Here is a 17,412-nt window from a genome sequence, read left to right on the forward strand (position 1 = left end):
AGAGAAATTAGCATAAATAAATATAGTAGTATGTATACCGATTCCTCACTGTTTCCACCTCTAGAATGTCAGGATTTACATAAATTGCAGAAAAGGGCAGATTTGTTATGAAAGCACGTCCTGTATAAATAAAGTATGTATTAATTATAATCATTTTCTTATAACCTGAATGACAACAAATAAGTATATATACCAATAGAAGCATCAAAATAAATACCAGAAATTATTTCTTGTCTAAAGAGTGATAGTATAACAACTATCGGTTGTTGAATATCATGGTAAAACAATTCATTCCCCTCTTTGGCTAAATCTCCCAAAATTTTAACTTCAACTTTGGAGATGCCATCACTAACATAGAAATTCAGGCATTTGGATTCGCCATAAACCGTATGTACAGTCGTACAGTGGATCTCTTGGTACACAACTCCAATTATATCTAAAATACAAAAGTATACCAAGTTATTTACTAATAACAAATGTATTTCATTGTCCGTAAAAATATGTGTAAGAAAATATCAGTTTACTTTAATCAAATGATATTTTGAAAATAACATTGGTGACATACCTGATGCGGCAAGAGGAGAGTCATCAAGACCATCATGAGAATAATTATTTCCAACATTATTAGTAAAGTTTTACAAGCTCACAAAATGATACTTCTGTAATGGAACACTCCAATCATCACCGATGACATGTTTTACTATAGTTGACTGTGAAAAGTATATTTTAGTCGGTGAGGAATTTTCACTTGTTGTTTTCAGACCTCGTACGCATCGAAAGTGTACTATTTCGAATATATTCCCTTCGACAAAGGTTTGTGAAAATACACTTAGTAACTTCAAAGGGATAAAAGCATGCAATCGTACATTCTGAAATAGTAAGATTGTCACAATTAATACTAAAATGTGTAATAATCGGCTTTTCAATAAATATATTTTCATAAATTTAGATCTTACATTTCTGTCAAGAAGAATCAAATTTAATCCTTCTGTAATATTTTCCATGTTGCCAAAGGTACGCCAAACTCTAATCATGCGTACTTTAACCTGCCAGTCACTTGTTGTATGATCAAGAGATGATAGACAACTGAAAGTAACTCCTATAAAATAAACACATCATACATGACATGTTAGTCATCTTTGTATGTTTTATCAATTATGACATGTAATTAGTACTGCTCAAACACATAGCATTAACATTGATGTAATAAATTCAAACATGATTGTCATACTCACCCTCGGACATGGTTTGTGATAGTGGGATATCGAAGGATTAAGTGTTCAATACATTATGGTTTTATATATGTTGATTATGAGTAATGGAGGTAATATGAACGTGTATCAACACACAGATTTTAAAATATAATAAGAGAAATAATTGATTTTTGTTACAATTATAATGAATGACAACTATTATAAATTAAATAGGTATTATATCTCTTAAAATTTACAAAAAAAATTTGAATAATTATGTTATTTGAATACACAAATGATATTGTTGATCACGATGAACAATGAAATTTCGTTAAAAATGGAAAAACAAATATATACAAATCTTCTTGATGAAATAGGAGACAACTGTATAATACATATCTGATTGACATTATTCCATATATGGATAAGTTCAAAATGGCAACATCAAGATGTAAGTTATTACATCTACTTTGGTAACTTCATACAAATAAAAGTTGTTATTAGTAACATATATGGACATGGATTATATCAGGTAAAATCAAACTTTAAATTTGTGTATAAATAATCTGTATAGAGGAGGAAAAACCAAAGTTGAATTTAAATAAGATCAAATATAGTCAAGCTTTGGTAACTTATAGAATACTTCCTCATATTCAACATTAGACGTAATGTTTGAATAACATCCAATATCATCTAATATCAGAATATGAAGTCCTTCTGGAGAAGTTACTCATGAAACAGCTACATACAGTTGACCATGAGAGAACACTGATCTCGGTAAATACAATCCAACAGTATCGAGTGACTGTCCTTGGCTTTTGTTAATGGTCATGGAAAAACAGAGTTGCAAGGGAAATTGAGTTCTTTTGAATTCAAATGGCCATTTGGTGTCGGTTGGAACCATGTCAATTCTTGGTATAAGGTATTTTGATCCAACATTCGAACCGCAAAGAATCTCATATTCTACAGAATTTTTTTTGTATGCAGTGACTATCATTCGTGTACCGTTACATAAACCAAGAATCTGATTCAAATTCCGCATTAACATCACGGTACAACCAACCTTGATCTGTAACTCATGATTTAGAAAGCACGACATGTTAATTGAATTCAGGTATTCTACTGGAAAGACGGTATCAAAATCATTATCCTCCCCTCTATTGTCATCTATGGAATCCTGACTGAAATAGGTATGAGTTTTACCTGGAATTTTCTCAATCACAAAATCAGTTATATCATCCACCAGACTGTTTGTAGGAGTAAGGATTGCTCTGGATCTAAGATAATCGTAAGAAGACATGTTCGACAGAAAATCTGGATAGGTTATGTCAAATAAAGACTGAATTGGATTATCTGTTTCGTGAACAATAAACTGTTCAGGAATTTCAAACTCTACCAAACCATCATCTCCAGGATTCTCAGTAATGTTATGGACCTTGCCATCTCCAATGGCAAGCTGCCATTTAGCAAATTCAGCAATTATCTTGTTGCGCTCATCTGAAAGTCCCGAATGAAGTCTCATGTTCTGACGTAAGATGAAGACTTTATAGAAATCCTACAGCTTTGATCGATTCAGTGTTGATCCAATGGTCTCTCCTCGGGAAGCTTTTGGGATAACCAGTAGTGTTTGGCGATAATCTCCACCAAATACAACAGTTATTCCACCAAATGGCCTTGATGATCTACTGGGATCAATATGAGCCATAATATCTCTTAAACATTTATCAACACTCTCAATACCATGTCGATGCTGCATGGGTGCTTCGTCCCAAATTATTAAACTTGTGTTCTGTAATAATTCAGCAAGATTTATATCGTGCTTTATTCCAGCTACAGAGCATTGATCTACAATGATAGGTATATGAAAGCGTGAGTGAGCTGTCCTACCACCATCTAACAAAACAACTGCAATTCCTGATGAGGCTACTGGAAAAACAATTTTACGCTCAGAACGAAGGCGACATAGAAGTGTCTGCCAAACAAATGTTTTCCCACATCCGCCACTTCCATAGACAAAGAACTGTTCGCCTTTGTTAGAATTCATACTTTCGACAACAGCCTCATACACTTCTTTTTGCTCTCTATTCAACTTTATATAATTCTCATCATGTTGCCTTTTCATTTGCTCTCTATCGTAACCTGTTTCTTCAGCAATTAAACCATTGCCACTGTTGTAAAGAAAGACTTCTGGAGGATAGGGCATTGTCGGAAAATCTTTTAAGCTATTTCCAATATCATTCAGAAGTTTTTCAATTTCTGTAAGAATAATTGTAAAATAGTTTAACGTTTTTAGTCAAATTATGTAATCAAAATATGTGATTATAGAAAATACAGATTGTTTTATACTCCGTTCATCGCAAAAAAAACTGGAAAAGAGTAGAAAAAGATATAAATATTGAGAATGAATGCCAAATTTAAAGATAGTCATACCCGCAAGAGCAAAATTATGAATGTCATAATCTGGGAGTTGTAAATTCCCATTACGACATTCTTTACGTTTTAGGAGGATGATATCATCAGGCATACATTTCTACTGAGCATTCCATAAAAACAGTGGATCAGAGATTGAGCAGTATGCCAAAATGTTAACAAACATTTCACGGAGCTGTTTCGTAAGAGATGAGTGCGAATTCTCAACCATTGCTTCATGCCATTGACTGTCGATCTGAAGAAGCCCCATAGCAGCACATGCTTCCTTGAAACTTTCAAAAACATGACCTCCAATCGTCCTTAGCTCGTCAAATGAAACCTTTTCTCCGCATAAGTAACATGCGGAGATACAACAAATCACCGCCAGTAGCATGTACTTCTGTTAATCTGCCAACTACATCACCTCTTTGGCGAGGTTTCCATTTACAATCTCGGGGTAGCCACGTAAAATGCATAGGAAATTCAGCATAGGTAAAATCTCGAGCGGCTGGAAATTCTTTATTAGCTTCAAACCAAGCCTCAAGTTTTGTCCTTTTACTATCAGCTTGCTGAACAACTTCAGATAGTGTTGTACCTGTTCTAAAATTGACGTACTTGTTGCCAGGTAAATGAATAGGTAATCTATCAACATATGGCCACCGAGAATGTACATCAAAACCAAATATTCTCCATGCTGCTTCAGAGGCACAAACATAACGACCATCAAGATATTGCTTTACTTCATTTAAACAGGGTTGCTTCTTCGATACACTACTATCAGGCGTTGATTTATTTTTTTAGGACCATAGTAGCAGTATCATGACCTTTAAGACAATACTTGAATAGATACTTAAGGGACTGAGCACTGTTACATACCTCGAGATTTATATGGCATTGAAAAAGAACCAATATATCTCTATTAAATGGAACAACAAACCTATTGTCTAAAAAAACACCTTTATTTTTTATACTTCTTCCAGTGTTGCGTCTGCGATAAATGGGAAAACCACAATCATCAATATACGTGTTACCATTGAACCTGCATTGAATGTACCGATATTTCCTGTTAAAAAATTATCCAATTCTGTAGGAATTACATGGCAACGATCCTAAATATATTAATATGATGTTATTTTAAATTGATTAATTTAAACCGTGTAAATATAAAAAATCTCTATTTATAACATTGTATGATACCTCTTAGGAAAGTGTCTCATACATCTTCCTTTAACCATGCAAGGTGAATAGGTGTTGTCAACTCCATAGGGCCCATGAATCATGTAATTGCTGACAGCGGCATATCCAACATGATCTGTATCTTTGTCAGGTATTTCAGCACTCACCAGAGCATCTATTTGAGCAACTATTTTGGGCCTCGAATCCGGGTGTAGCCAAATCAACATATGCATGTGTGGAAGACCCCGTTTCTGAAATTCTATTACATGCATAACTGTATAATGCGTTAGAATTAAATGCTCAGAGTAAAGAGTTTCTAAACTGTAATAAGAGGAAAGTTTAATAAAAAAATACCACTTATGCATTTTCCAAAGTAGTTTTTCTTCTTTATCAAATGCATTAGCTGATCCAACTTGAGTTTAAAAACTCTGGACACTCATCATCTCGGTTATTTCAGGCCACTTTGTATTACATGTCATTGTCAGTAAAAGAGAAGGGTGTCCAATAGCCCTACATAATGCAAGTACATCCTTAAAATGTTGTGACATATACCTTTGCGAACCTGTGAAGGATACTGGTAATATAACAGCTTTCCCAACATAATTGGGATCGTGATCACCTTTACGCAAAGCATCTCGGATAAAAGTATACAGATCCGACCTTATAGTTATTTGGTGAGTAGTAACCCAATCAAACCGATATTGTTCAATTTCACAAAAGGCATCAATGGCATATTGTTGCCACAAATAACCTGATAAATGCAGAGCCAACCCTAACACACAAAAAAATGATTTAGGTAATGTGGTATATGACAAATTCTGATCAATTTGATGAAGCTGGTAAACATATCCTGGAAAAAACTTTTCAAATGAGAGGTTACCGTATACCTTCAGAAAGGCGAATCATCAACTTATAACAATAATATTCTTTCATAGAAACATATTCTCGATGTTTGTTTTCAAAATCATTATCATCGGGATTTATATCGGCTGATTTCGACATTATTGTTTTATTTAATGGAATCTTTGTATGAAAACCTTCATCTGCATGTGGGAACAAAAGTGGATACTGGAGTTGCATAAAAAAATGTCAGTTTCCCAAACCCTCTGAAGTGATTTTGTACGCGTCTCCATAATTGTATCCCGAAAACCTAATGAATCTCCATTAGTACTTACTATCAGACCTCCAACCTCATCTGTTGGTCCAATTATATTAGGATGACCACTCGCTGATTGAGAAAATAAGAGAACCAATCTAAACTCATCATGTTCATTATCTTTGAAGCGCTCACGTGCAGTATGAAATTGCCTAACCAATTCATTATGTTGATTTCACATGTTCATCAAAGCTTCAACAATGCTGTCGTCAATTTCATCTCTGCATCCACCAATTAGATTCATTCTATTCTCCAGTTCATTTTCAGTATCATAGATGTATACTTGACAAAATTTGGAAGATTCACCATCTGCCGGAAGCAAACTACCAAGAAGGTGAAGATTTTGACCTTTAACCTTAAAGCAATAGGGTGATCCTCCATTGTTAATTTTGTGATCTATTTTACCACCACTGGAACACATCGCAAATAATGAATTGTAAAGACGATGGTTTAACTTGAAGTGGATTGTCATGTCGCTTCCATATAGTAATGATCTTAGTGGCTCGGGAGGTTGTTTCTCAGGTGAGAGCTGAACTTGTCCATTCTTGCAGCATAGAGAAAAGGTAGGAGAACTGTTTTTGTTGGATTTGTTGTTCCATTCCATGTTCCACATATGAGCACCACACTTAACACATGTTGAGGTTGGTGGACCAATATTAACATAACCATCCCAAAGATCAATCCCAGGCAAATCCGCGGGTTCAGCTTCTGCAGTAATACTAAAATAAAAAAGTGCATTAATTAAATACCATTTAATTACATACGACAGACCTGCCTAGTTCTGAACAAAGTAAGCTCAAAAAATACCTTCGTCAAAAAGTTGTTCTTCCACATGTGTTCCATCATATGCGTCCTCAAAATTATTAATCAGGTTGGCAGCCACGTGAGAAGGTAATCGGCTGTCGATCGTATCGGAGTTCTGCCTAAGTGAAACATCTGCAATTAAATTGGAAAATCGGAATATGGATTCTCATGACCATTCCTGGAAAAAAGATTAATCTGGAAAAATTCAACTTCTCATACTCTGTGAAGCAGGATCAATATTCTCCTTAGTTTTTTATTTGTTACGTAGTATTGTAGATATGCTAGGGCCTCTGTAACGTCTCTTCGATTCTATTGAAAAAGCTTAAACATAATATATAAATATATTCCAAAAGATGTAAATTCGTTATAAATCCTTACCTCATATATCAGGTTTAAAAATGGAAGAACACCATTACCTGAAATATCAGATTTAGCATGAGCCTTTAACGTTTAATTTTTGTGGAATATATGATTTGACACTTGAAGGCGGAGTGGTACCTAAAGAAATTAATTCATTATGCAAATATGTAGAGCATAATAATGGACTGCTACTGATCAAGGAATAAGAACTGATAACTTATGATTAGATAAACATGATATGTTTGGGTTGTTATTGGAAAGCGGTGTGTGATTCATTATCGATTGACTAAAGCCTGAGCAAAACAAAATCAACTAAAACATCTAATAAATTAGAAAACCAAACCCATGGTTAAATCAATTATTTAAATTGAGGGCAAAAAGTATGAATAAAGTTTGAAACCACATACAAGTGCTGGCATTGTAAGATCTTGATGACATAATTGGTGTATTATTGCTTCATGCAGGATATGCTGATATATTTTTGGTAGGAGTTGATCCTAAAAATATCAATTCGTAAACCATAACAGAAACTTAAGTATAATATATATATATATATGATCTGGATAGAGAAAGGATTAATAACTGAACACTCACGATTAGTTATACAGGATAGTATTGGGTTGTTATTGCAATGCGGACTATAATTCAGTTAAGCTTCACCAGAGCCAGAAACAAAGAAACAAACAGTATAAATCAATTTAATTCTCTAAATGTTGACTACATGTTTGTCTACATAACTTACGGCTATTGACAAGGTGAGATCTCGATGATATTATAGTAGAGGTTCTGTTAGATTTTGAATTTCTTCTTATATCACTTTGCTGAGAACCTAATAATTGATGAATGATATAAGATCAAAGATTAGTTGCATCAAATATTTACAGATTATATATGACAGGACAATGTCATCAAGAAACGTACCAATGCTATTTGAAGCAAAATTCTCTTTATCTGTAACTGCTGACTGAACTGCATAACAATAAATGGATATGGAAAATCAAACAAAAGACGATCATGTTAGGTCATACACAATGTAGAAGGGGGTTGAATACAGTGTTTAGCACAATCAAATTGAATATAAGAACTCAAGTAACAGAAAACAGATTTTATTCAACACAATAAACTCTGTTACAATATGGAACTGTCCTCTCTCAGTGATGAACAAATTATCACGAGAGCTGCTAGAGTTACAAAGAATAATAACTTCGATAATCGTAACACTTATAGTGTAAACTCTATGCCTGTGTTTATATACTACACAGTTACAAGATAATATTCTAATTGATATGGAATATAATTTTGCTTCCTAAAATATATCAACTAGTTGTCTTTTCTTCCAAGTATTCTATTCTTCATAGAATTCCTTCTTCGTGCACAATTCTTTCTATCTTAGTCTTGATCGTTTTTCCTTTCAATCAGCCGCCTGCCTTATCTAAAAGTCATCTTAAGTCCTGATATTATCTCCTGATAAATATCTTCTGAATCTTAAGTTCTGATAACTTAAGTTCTGATATCTTAAGTTTTGTCTTCAGTATAAGTGTTGATTTCCAGTTAAGTATTGATTTGTCCTGTTAGGTAAGATCTGAAAACTAAACACAAATCATATTATACATGACATTATCAAATATATCTAACAATCTCCCTCAACTTGTAAATTAGCATAATATACAAGTTCAATAGATATTTGATGATGTCAAAAACATTAAGTACAAATGCATGAGAATTTGACTAGATAACTATAACTTACAGTCCTTTCAGCTTTACCATCTTTAACTTCTGATAACAGCTTCAGTTTGTATATACTTCAGAATTTAAGTAGTTGTAGATCTTTGACTTGGCTTCAATTTCTGATCTCTTTGATATCAGGAGTTGTTATGAGATAGTTCTTCAACAAACATCTCTCAGCATATTCAAGTTCATTAACCATCCTCCTTTTAGCATTTATCAATTCAGCTGTATCTTCTCCAGTTTGAAAAATAGCTGCTATGAGATCATTTATCTTAGCTTTCCTTATCTCCTGATCTAGTCTTATCAGATAAGCCTTGTCAGACTCTAGATTGAATTCCACAGCTTTATAACCCAGAAAAGTAGTTATAATCTTAGCAGAGTTATGCTTCATATCGATAATATCACCTTTGTGATCTTTGTACTTGGGACAGTATGTGCTATCAGACTTTACAGAATAAAGCTTCTTCTGTCTTTGAATTTGAGACTTTAAATACCCTGCAACACTATCTATTAATCTATCTTTCACTTGAAGTAGAAATATAACATGTTCCAGTTCCTCAAAATACTTCAGTGGTATAGCATTCTGCTTAATCTGGCATTCTTCCATCTGTCATAAAATGTAACAAGATATGTTCTTTCAAGAAGGTTTGGTAAACCATTTGTACAGATTCAAGTTGATTCAATCTTTCAGGAGTTGCTCCAACACCTGGTTCACTTAAGGAAGTTGGATCATTGGTAGTGTTATGTACTCTTCTTTCATCAGAACTACCCAATCCAGATTTATCTCTTTCTTCCTTTCCTGTAACAACTCTTGCTTCAAAACCACTTGTTGCAGTCTTCAAAGGTTGAGCCTGTTTAGCTTTGGTGAATCCTGGTACGAGTATCTTTGAAGGTTTAACATGAGCAATGTCAGAGGTTTCCTTTTCCTTATCTTCTGATATCAAGCTAACTTGAGCTAAGTCAGAGGTTTCTTGCTTCACTGTTATATCAGAACTTACTAAATCTTGACTCTGAAAAACATGAGCCATGTCAGAGGTTGTTTGAAAAATCTTCTCATGCATCAGAGTAAGATTAGCATCTTCTTCATCATCAATTATTTCTTCATCCATGACTGGCATATAAACCTTTACCGGTTCATCAACTTTTTCTTTGCCCTTGGACCTTGGATCAATTTCCATTTGTGATTTGGCTTTGATTGCCTCAGAATTTGTTCTTTCCTTTATCACAATACCCTTAGGTTTTGGAAATTTCTTTTCTTCAACAGAAGCTTTAGATTTTGTCTTGACACCTTCTGCTTTGAGTCTTCCTTCTTCTTCTTTTAGACTCTCAAAGTCCATTCCTGGATTTTCTTTAAGAAATAACTATTTTGAAATTTCTTCATCAAGTTCCAGATGTTCACCAGAACTTATCCTTTTACCAGTATCAGAACTTATTCTTCTCCTAGTATCAGAACTTGTTCCTTGACTTGTAATTCTAGTTTTACTTGATGAAAATCCTTTGCCTTGACCTTGACCTCTACCCTTATCAGAGTTTCCCTGGTCATCATTTCAATCATCCTTTCCTTTCAGTGTCTGAATAGATTTGCATTTGGACTTAATCACTTTCTCCCCCTTTTTGGCATTAGCAGGTAATAGAAAAGAGACAAGAAATTCCACTGAGGATTGGATCTCATTGAGTTGATTTTGGTGAGAAACTTGATTCTTCAGAATTTCTTCAATTTGAGTTTGTTGCTTCTCCTGAGTTTTCTTAATATAGGCAATTCTGTCAAAGGCTGGCTTGAAAAATCTGTTCTTTTCAAGTTTCACATTCATATCTTGCTGGATTAGATTTTCTTGAATTTTATTCACCTTGTCATGAGTTATTGAGTGTTGACCTTGAAGGTGCCTTGTACTCAATGCAGTAACTCTCAGTTGTGCCTTGAAATCATCATTTATATGCATTTCATTAGCTTTTGCAAGATGCTCAGCAAGAATCTTTTCAGAAGGAACAAAACTAACTGATTTCCATTCTTTAGTCCACTCCTTTCCTCTAGGAGTTTCACTCCAAGGTACAGGTGCTTCCCATGTAACAAACTTCTTGACTAAATCAGCTTTATTAATTGTTTGTTGAGGTGCATGTCCTGATGGACCAGCTGCATCAGCATGTAAATTGGTAGCAGCTTCACCGGTAGTTTCTAAATTGGCAGCATCAGAACTTGTAGATCCTGCAGTATCAGCATCCTCTGATAAAATAGCAGTATGTGAGGCTATAGAGGCTTCAACATCATCCTCTAAATTCTGATATACAGCCAAGTTCTGATCAACATCCAACATTGATGTTGTTGGTGGAGTGAGTTGAATTGGTGGAGCTTCCAAGTACAAAACCTCAGGCACAATCAAGTTATGAATATCAATTTCAGCACTTGTACCTGGTTCTTCAGTATGTACTGGATCAACTATAGGTCACATAGGAGGTGTAGGAATTTTATCTTGAGCAGTTTTAGGTTGTGCAGTTTCCGGTTGTGCAGAAGAAAGTGATTCAATAACAACTGGTTCTGTTGAGATCAGAGATTCCTGATCCCCTTCCTTAGCTGCTTCCACTACATCCTCTGAATCTGACTCAACTATGTCCCTATGAACTCTCTGTTTCTTTAATTTCTTCAAAGGTGGAGACACTGTAGGAGCTTTATCATCAGAATTTAACTTTTTAAGCCTTTTGAGGGGCCTAGAACTCCCAGTTACAGTATCTTTCTGAGAAGTAATCTTCTCAGCTTCTACAATAATAGGTTCTGATATTGGAACTTGTTCCTCGACATCTGATTCATCTTGTAGAATAATTCTCCTTCTCTTCTGTTGTACTTTCTTAGTCCTCTTGGGTTTGGAAGATGAAGGCTGCACTGTAGGATCTGAAGGTTGAGGTTGAGAAGTTTGAGGTGTTTGTGTAGAGGTGGTAGGTGCTGATGGATGAGGTTCGGATGGTTGAACATCAGGATATAGTTCAGTGTATTTAACTAGATCATAGGTTATCAAGGCTTGTTTGACAGTTAAAGGAACTAGGAGGGGTCTTAACACAACCTTCTTATTATCAGTAGATAACAAGTCATTAAAAGCTCTTTTAGCTAGTCTGAATGATGGAATTAATTCACTAGCTGATTGGGGCTTATCATCACAACAAAAACTATAGATAAGCTGACAGAATCTAGCAAAATAAACAGTATGTCTATCTTTTGTCATTCTATCCCCAATAAAACCTAAGATAGCACTTGCATAATCAAAATCAGTTTGACTTATGAGAGCATACCCGATTTGTTGGCTGAATATGGGGATTGCATCGAAATTTAAACATTTGTTTACAAAAGCCTTGGTTATGCAGTCAAAGAAGAAACTCCATTCCCTCCTTATGTAGGATCTCTTCAACTGACCCAACTTTTCCAATGTCCTCTCATACCCCAGATTGGCCATCATGTTTTGAAGAACTGGCTCTTCAACAGTAGAATAAACACAGTTCTCAGGCAGCTGCAGTGCTTTTCGAATCGTAGCCAATATCACGACATGCTCATCCTCCCCTGATGAAAAAAATAATACTTGGGGACCCTTGAGCACCACCATCATCATATACTCCGCTTCTCCAGAACTCCAGTACTTGAGTACCAGAGAATGCATCAGGTTCGGTCAGAGCGTACCCAATATCAGAACTAGCAAGAAAGTCCTGAATGAAGTGAAGTTCAGATGGGGCTTCTGACTTGCTAAGAATAGCGGAGAAGTTATTAGGAACAAACTTAGCTCCATCAAAAATTACATCTTTTGGTGCCATTTCTGTAAGAAATCAAGTGAGTAAGAGTATGTTTGCAAAGTGTTTGTAAAAAGTCCTAAGAGAAAAAAAAACTTCAGAAAATAACAGAGAGAGAGAGAGAGAAAGAAAAAGAGATTTAGAATAGAAAAGTAAGTAAAAGATTAGAAAATCTTTTATCTCTCATATATATACTCTCTCCACTCAACAGTCATATTTTTGAAGCATGGGATACACTTTACACCTGGCACCATGTGAACAGTCAGTATACGGTTAGAATGAGAGTTAATGGGCACGTAAAATAAGCAATAATTACTGTGCACATGCATTTTTTCAGGACATACACGTTAACCACTAACCCATAATGATTATGACTATTTTATCTCATATTAACCAATATTCTGTAAAAATATTATCGTTCAGGTAATGACCAAAAATAAACCAAGTAAATAAATACTGCCATGTCAGCATCAAAACTTGATTATTATCAGGATTTAAAAGTCATCAGAATATGGCTCCTTAACTCGAAAAGTGAATGTGTATTCCTGTAATTCTTCACACAAATACTGATATGGTTTCATCATAACTTAATCATCAGAACTTCCATCAGAACTTGTCCTCAGATTTATGTAATATGACACATAAACTGTTCATCTAAAACAATATTTATCACCAAAGTAATTTTCATCATTCATGTGGAGTGTATGTGTGTGAATTAAGCTAAATATTAGACAAAGAGTAAAGTCTGATTCACTTCAGTACATCTTAGAAATAAGACATAACTAAGAACTTTGCTCAAAATCTGTCATTATTCTGAAGCCTACTATTGAATGAGTTCATGCATGAGTCCACCTCAACTGTTTTGTGCTCATGCATCTTTTGAAATTCTATTTTACAGTGGCTTCTCAGTGTAAGTGAGTCACGACTGCTTATCAGAATTTATGCTGTTATCGGAGTATTTCTCCAGTAATCATAGACTGTGAAAAGTCACCAAGAAAATTTTATTTTGATTTTCTAATGCATATTACTTAATACCAGCAATGCACTTGGGTCTTCCCTTCTACATTTTTACTCTAGATCTCAAAGGAGTACCTGATTTTTATTTCTTTTCTTTTTCTTTTGATAAGTGAGGCTTATCAGCACTTAGTACATCCACCAGATTTACTAACATCAGAACTTAACAGATAAGAAGCACTATTCTAGTTTTTGACTTAGTAATAAGATACACAAAGTAAACTTAACTAAGCTCAATATCAAAATTTGCTTGTGTTAAAAGATTTCCACATAAACAATTACTTCAGACATGGGATCTTTAGTATATTAGAGACTACTAGGTCAACATCTAGCACATTTATCCTCATTGGATTGAATAGTCACAGAAACATTCATATCACTATCAGAGTTTAGAAATTCACATCAGACAATAATCGGCACTTAGAAAATTTCCAATTAAGCACATAATACACAAAGATAGTAATATCTGTAAATACTGATCATAAAGTATGATATATTAGAACATAAACTAAGCAGATTTAGAGAAAGAACCTGAAACCATTCCAAGTTCATTTACCAATCTTGTAAAAGTAGCTTCACACAGTGATTTTGTGAAGATATCTGCTAGTTGTTGATCTGTGGGAACAAAATGCAATTCCACTGTACCTTCATCAACATGTTCCTTTATGAAGTGGTACCTAATGCTGATGTGCTTTGTCATTGAGTGCTGAACTGGATTACCTGTCATAGCAATAGCACTTTAATTATCACAGTAAATAGGGATTTTAGAAAATTCTAACCCATAATCCAATAACTGATTCTTCATCCAAAGAATCTGTGCACAACAGTTTCCCGCAGCAATGTATTCTACTTCTGCAGTTGATATGGAAATTGACTTCCGTTTCTTGCTAAACCAAGAAACCAATCTTCCTCCAAGAAATTGGCAGCTTCCACTTGTGCTTTTCCTATCAATTTTGCATCCTGCAAAATCTGCATCTGAGTAACCTATTAGCTTAAAATCTGATTCTCTAGGATACCACAATCCCAGATCAGTTGTACCCTTAATGTAATTGAAAATTCTTTTCACAACTGTTAAGTGAGGTTCTCTTGGATCTGCTTGAAATCTTGCACAAAGACATGTACCATACATGATATCAGGTCTACTTGCAGTTAGATAGAGTAGTGAACCAATCATACCTCTGTAATCAGTAATATCTACTGACTTACCAGTATCTTTATCCAACTTTGTTACAGTGGCCATAGGAGTGGATGCACTTGACCAATCTTGCATTCCAAATTTCTTCAACAAATTTCTGGTATACTTAGATTGACAAATAAAAGTTCCTTCTTCATTCTGTTTGACTTGAAGGCCCAGAAAATAGTTATGTTCTCCCATCATACTGATCATAAAGTCTGATGTATCAGAACATAAACTAAGCAGATTTAGAGAAAGAACATGAAACCATTCCAAGTTCATTTACCAATATTGTAAAAGTAGCTTCACACAGTGGTTTTGTGAAGATATCTGCTAGTTGTTGATCTGTGGGAACAAAATGAAATTCCACTGTACCTTCATCACATGTTCCCTTATGAAGTGGTACCTAATGCTGATGTGTTTTGTCATTGAGTGCTGAACTGGATTATCTGTCATAGCAATAGCACTTTGATCATCACAGTAAATAGGGATTTTAGAAAATTCTAACCCATAATCCAGTAACTGATTCTTCGTCCAAAGAATTTGTGCACAACAGCTTCCTGCAGCATTGTATTCTACTTCTGCAGTTGATGTGGAAATTAACTTATGTTTCTTGCTAAATCAAGAAACCAATCTGCCTCCAAGAAATTGGCAGCTTCCACTTGTGTTTTTCCTGTCAATTTTGCATCATGCAAAATATGAATCTGAGTAACCTATTAGCTTAAAATCTGATTCTCTAGGATACCACAATCCCAAATCAGCTATACCCTTAAGGTACTTGAAAATTCTTTTCACAGCTGTTAAGTGGGGTTCTCTTGGATCTGCTTGAAATCTTGCACAAAGACAGGTAGTATACATGATATCAGGTCTACTTGCAGTTAGATAGAGTAGTGAACCAATCATACCTCTGTAATCAGTAATATCTACTGATTTACCAGTATCTTTATCCAACTTTGTTACGTGGCCATAGGAGTGGATGCACTTGAACAATCTTGCATTCCAAATTTCTTCAACAAATTTCTGGTATACTTAGATTGACAAATAAAAGTTCCTTCTTCATTCTGTTTGACTTGAAGGCCCAGAAAATAGTTAAGTTCTCCCATCATACTCATTTGATATCTTGACTGCATCAGCTTGGCAAACTTCTTACAAAGTCTGTCATTTGTAGAACCAAAAATGATATCATCAACATATATTTGCACCAAAAGTAAGTCATTTCCATGGTTGAGGTAGAACCATGTTTTGTCAATAGTCCCTCTGTTAAATCCACTTTCCAGAAGAAACTGAGATAATGTCTCATACCATGCTCTTGGAGCTTGCTTAAGGCCATAAAGTGCTTTATCAAGCCTGTAGACATGATTGGGAAATTTGGGATCTACAAAGCCTGGAGCTTGTTCAACATATACTTCCTCTTCCAATTCTCCATTAAGAAAAACACTTTTCACATCCATTTGAAAGACTTTAAACTTCTTGTGAGCAGCATAAGCCAAAAATATCCTTATGGCTTCCAATCTAGCAACTGGTGCAAATATTTCATCATAATCAATTTCCTCCTGTTGAGAGTATCCTTTTGTAACCAGCCTTGCTTTATTCCTTGTAATTATGCCGTCACTGTCAGTTTTATTTCTAAACACCCATTTTGTACCAACAACAGACCTGTTCTTTGGTCTTGGCACTAGGGTCCAGACTTTATTTCTTTCAAATTCATTTAACTCTTCCTGCATTGCTTGCACCCAATCAGCATCTTGAAGAGCTTCTTCCACTTTCTTTGGTTCAGTCTGAGAAAGAAAAGAATGATAAAGACATTCATTTGATGTAGTTGTTCTAGTTCTGACACCTACATCAGGATTTACAATAATTAAGTCAGGTGTATGTGCTTTAGTCCACTTCCTTACAGATGGAAGGTTTTCTCTAGAACTGGATGCTCCCCCATGATCCATGTTTTCTTCATCAACATTTTATGATGCTCCCCCTAAAATTATGCTCTCTGAGTTGGATCCTTCATTATTTGAGTTTCCAGAAATATTAGAACATGAGTTTCCAGAATTATCAGAACTTGGCCCATCAGAACTTGAAGAGCCTGTTGTAGGTTCTGATACTTCTTGAGATGTGGTTGGATCTTCAGTATGCTCCCCCTGCACAGGTGCATTTTCCTTAGGCATAGTCACCACAGTTTCTGTTAGGTCACACACACTGTAGAGGGGGTGAATACAGTGTATAATACAATCAAATTGAACTTTAATATCTTAAGTAACAGAAAACAAACTTTATTGAAACAATAAACTCTGTTACAGTATGGAACTGTTACTTCTCAGTGATGAACAAATATCACGAGAGCTGCTATGGTTACAATGAATAATCTTCTCGAATATGATAACACTTATAGTGTAAACCCTATGTCTGTGTTTATATACTACACAGTTACAAGATAATCACTAATTGATATGGAATATAATTCTGCTTCCTAAAATATATCAATCAGATATCTTTTCTTCCAAGTATTCCATTCTTCACGGAACTCCTTCTTCATGCATATCTCTTCTTATGTTTATCTTGATCTTCTTTCCTTTAATCAGCTACTGTCCTTATCTGATCGTCCTTCAGCACTTAAGTTCTGATATCTAACTTCT

General features: G+C 34.8%; 2 protein-coding genes across 2 annotated transcripts; both read right to left on the reverse strand.

The window, feature by feature from the left end:
• Window positions 1-1,923: 1,923 nt before the first annotated feature.
• Window positions 1,924-2,715, reverse strand: LOC141665887 (uncharacterized). Its single transcript, XM_074471871.1, has one exon. The coding sequence runs from the start codon at window positions 2,713-2,715 to the stop codon at window positions 1,924-1,926; it is 792 nt and encodes a 263-aa protein (XP_074327972.1).
• Window positions 2,716-2,748: 33 nt separating this feature from the next.
• On the reverse strand, window positions 2,749-5,780 carry LOC141665888 (uncharacterized). The gene is made up of 6 exons (XM_074471872.1): window positions 5,666-5,780; window positions 5,331-5,550; window positions 4,800-5,099; window positions 4,479-4,641; window positions 3,943-4,336; window positions 2,749-3,449 (listed from the first exon to the last, which is right to left on the reverse strand). The coding sequence occupies exons 1-6, from the start codon at window positions 5,778-5,780 to the stop codon at window positions 2,749-2,751; spliced, it is 1,893 nt and encodes a 630-aa protein (XP_074327973.1).
• Window positions 5,781-17,412: the final 11,632 nt, after the last annotated feature.

The sequence above is a fragment of the Apium graveolens genome, chromosome 6, assembly GCF_009905375.1.
Source record: "Apium graveolens cultivar Ventura chromosome 6, ASM990537v1, whole genome shotgun sequence".
In the NCBI taxonomy this organism is placed as follows: Eukaryota; Viridiplantae; Streptophyta; class Magnoliopsida; order Apiales; family Apiaceae; genus Apium; species Apium graveolens.

Excerpts from the sequence above, each read along its gene's own strand:
- LOC141665887 (XM_074471871.1), bottom strand. The coding sequence starts at position 2,715 with ATGAGACTTCATTCGGGACTTTCAGATGAGCGCAACAAGATAATTGCT.
- LOC141665888 (XM_074471872.1), bottom strand. The coding sequence starts at position 5,780 with ATGTCGAAATCAGCCGATATAAATCCCGATGATAATGATTTTGAAAAC. Across the intron at positions 5,100-5,330 it reads TCCTTCACAGGTTCGCAAAG|TTTAGAAACTCTTTACTCTG; the intron begins GTATATGTCACA and ends CTCTTATTACAG. Across the intron at positions 4,337-4,478 it reads AATGCCATATAAATCTCGAG|CAATATCTTGATGGTCGTTA; the intron begins GTATGTAACAGT and ends AATGAAGTAAAG.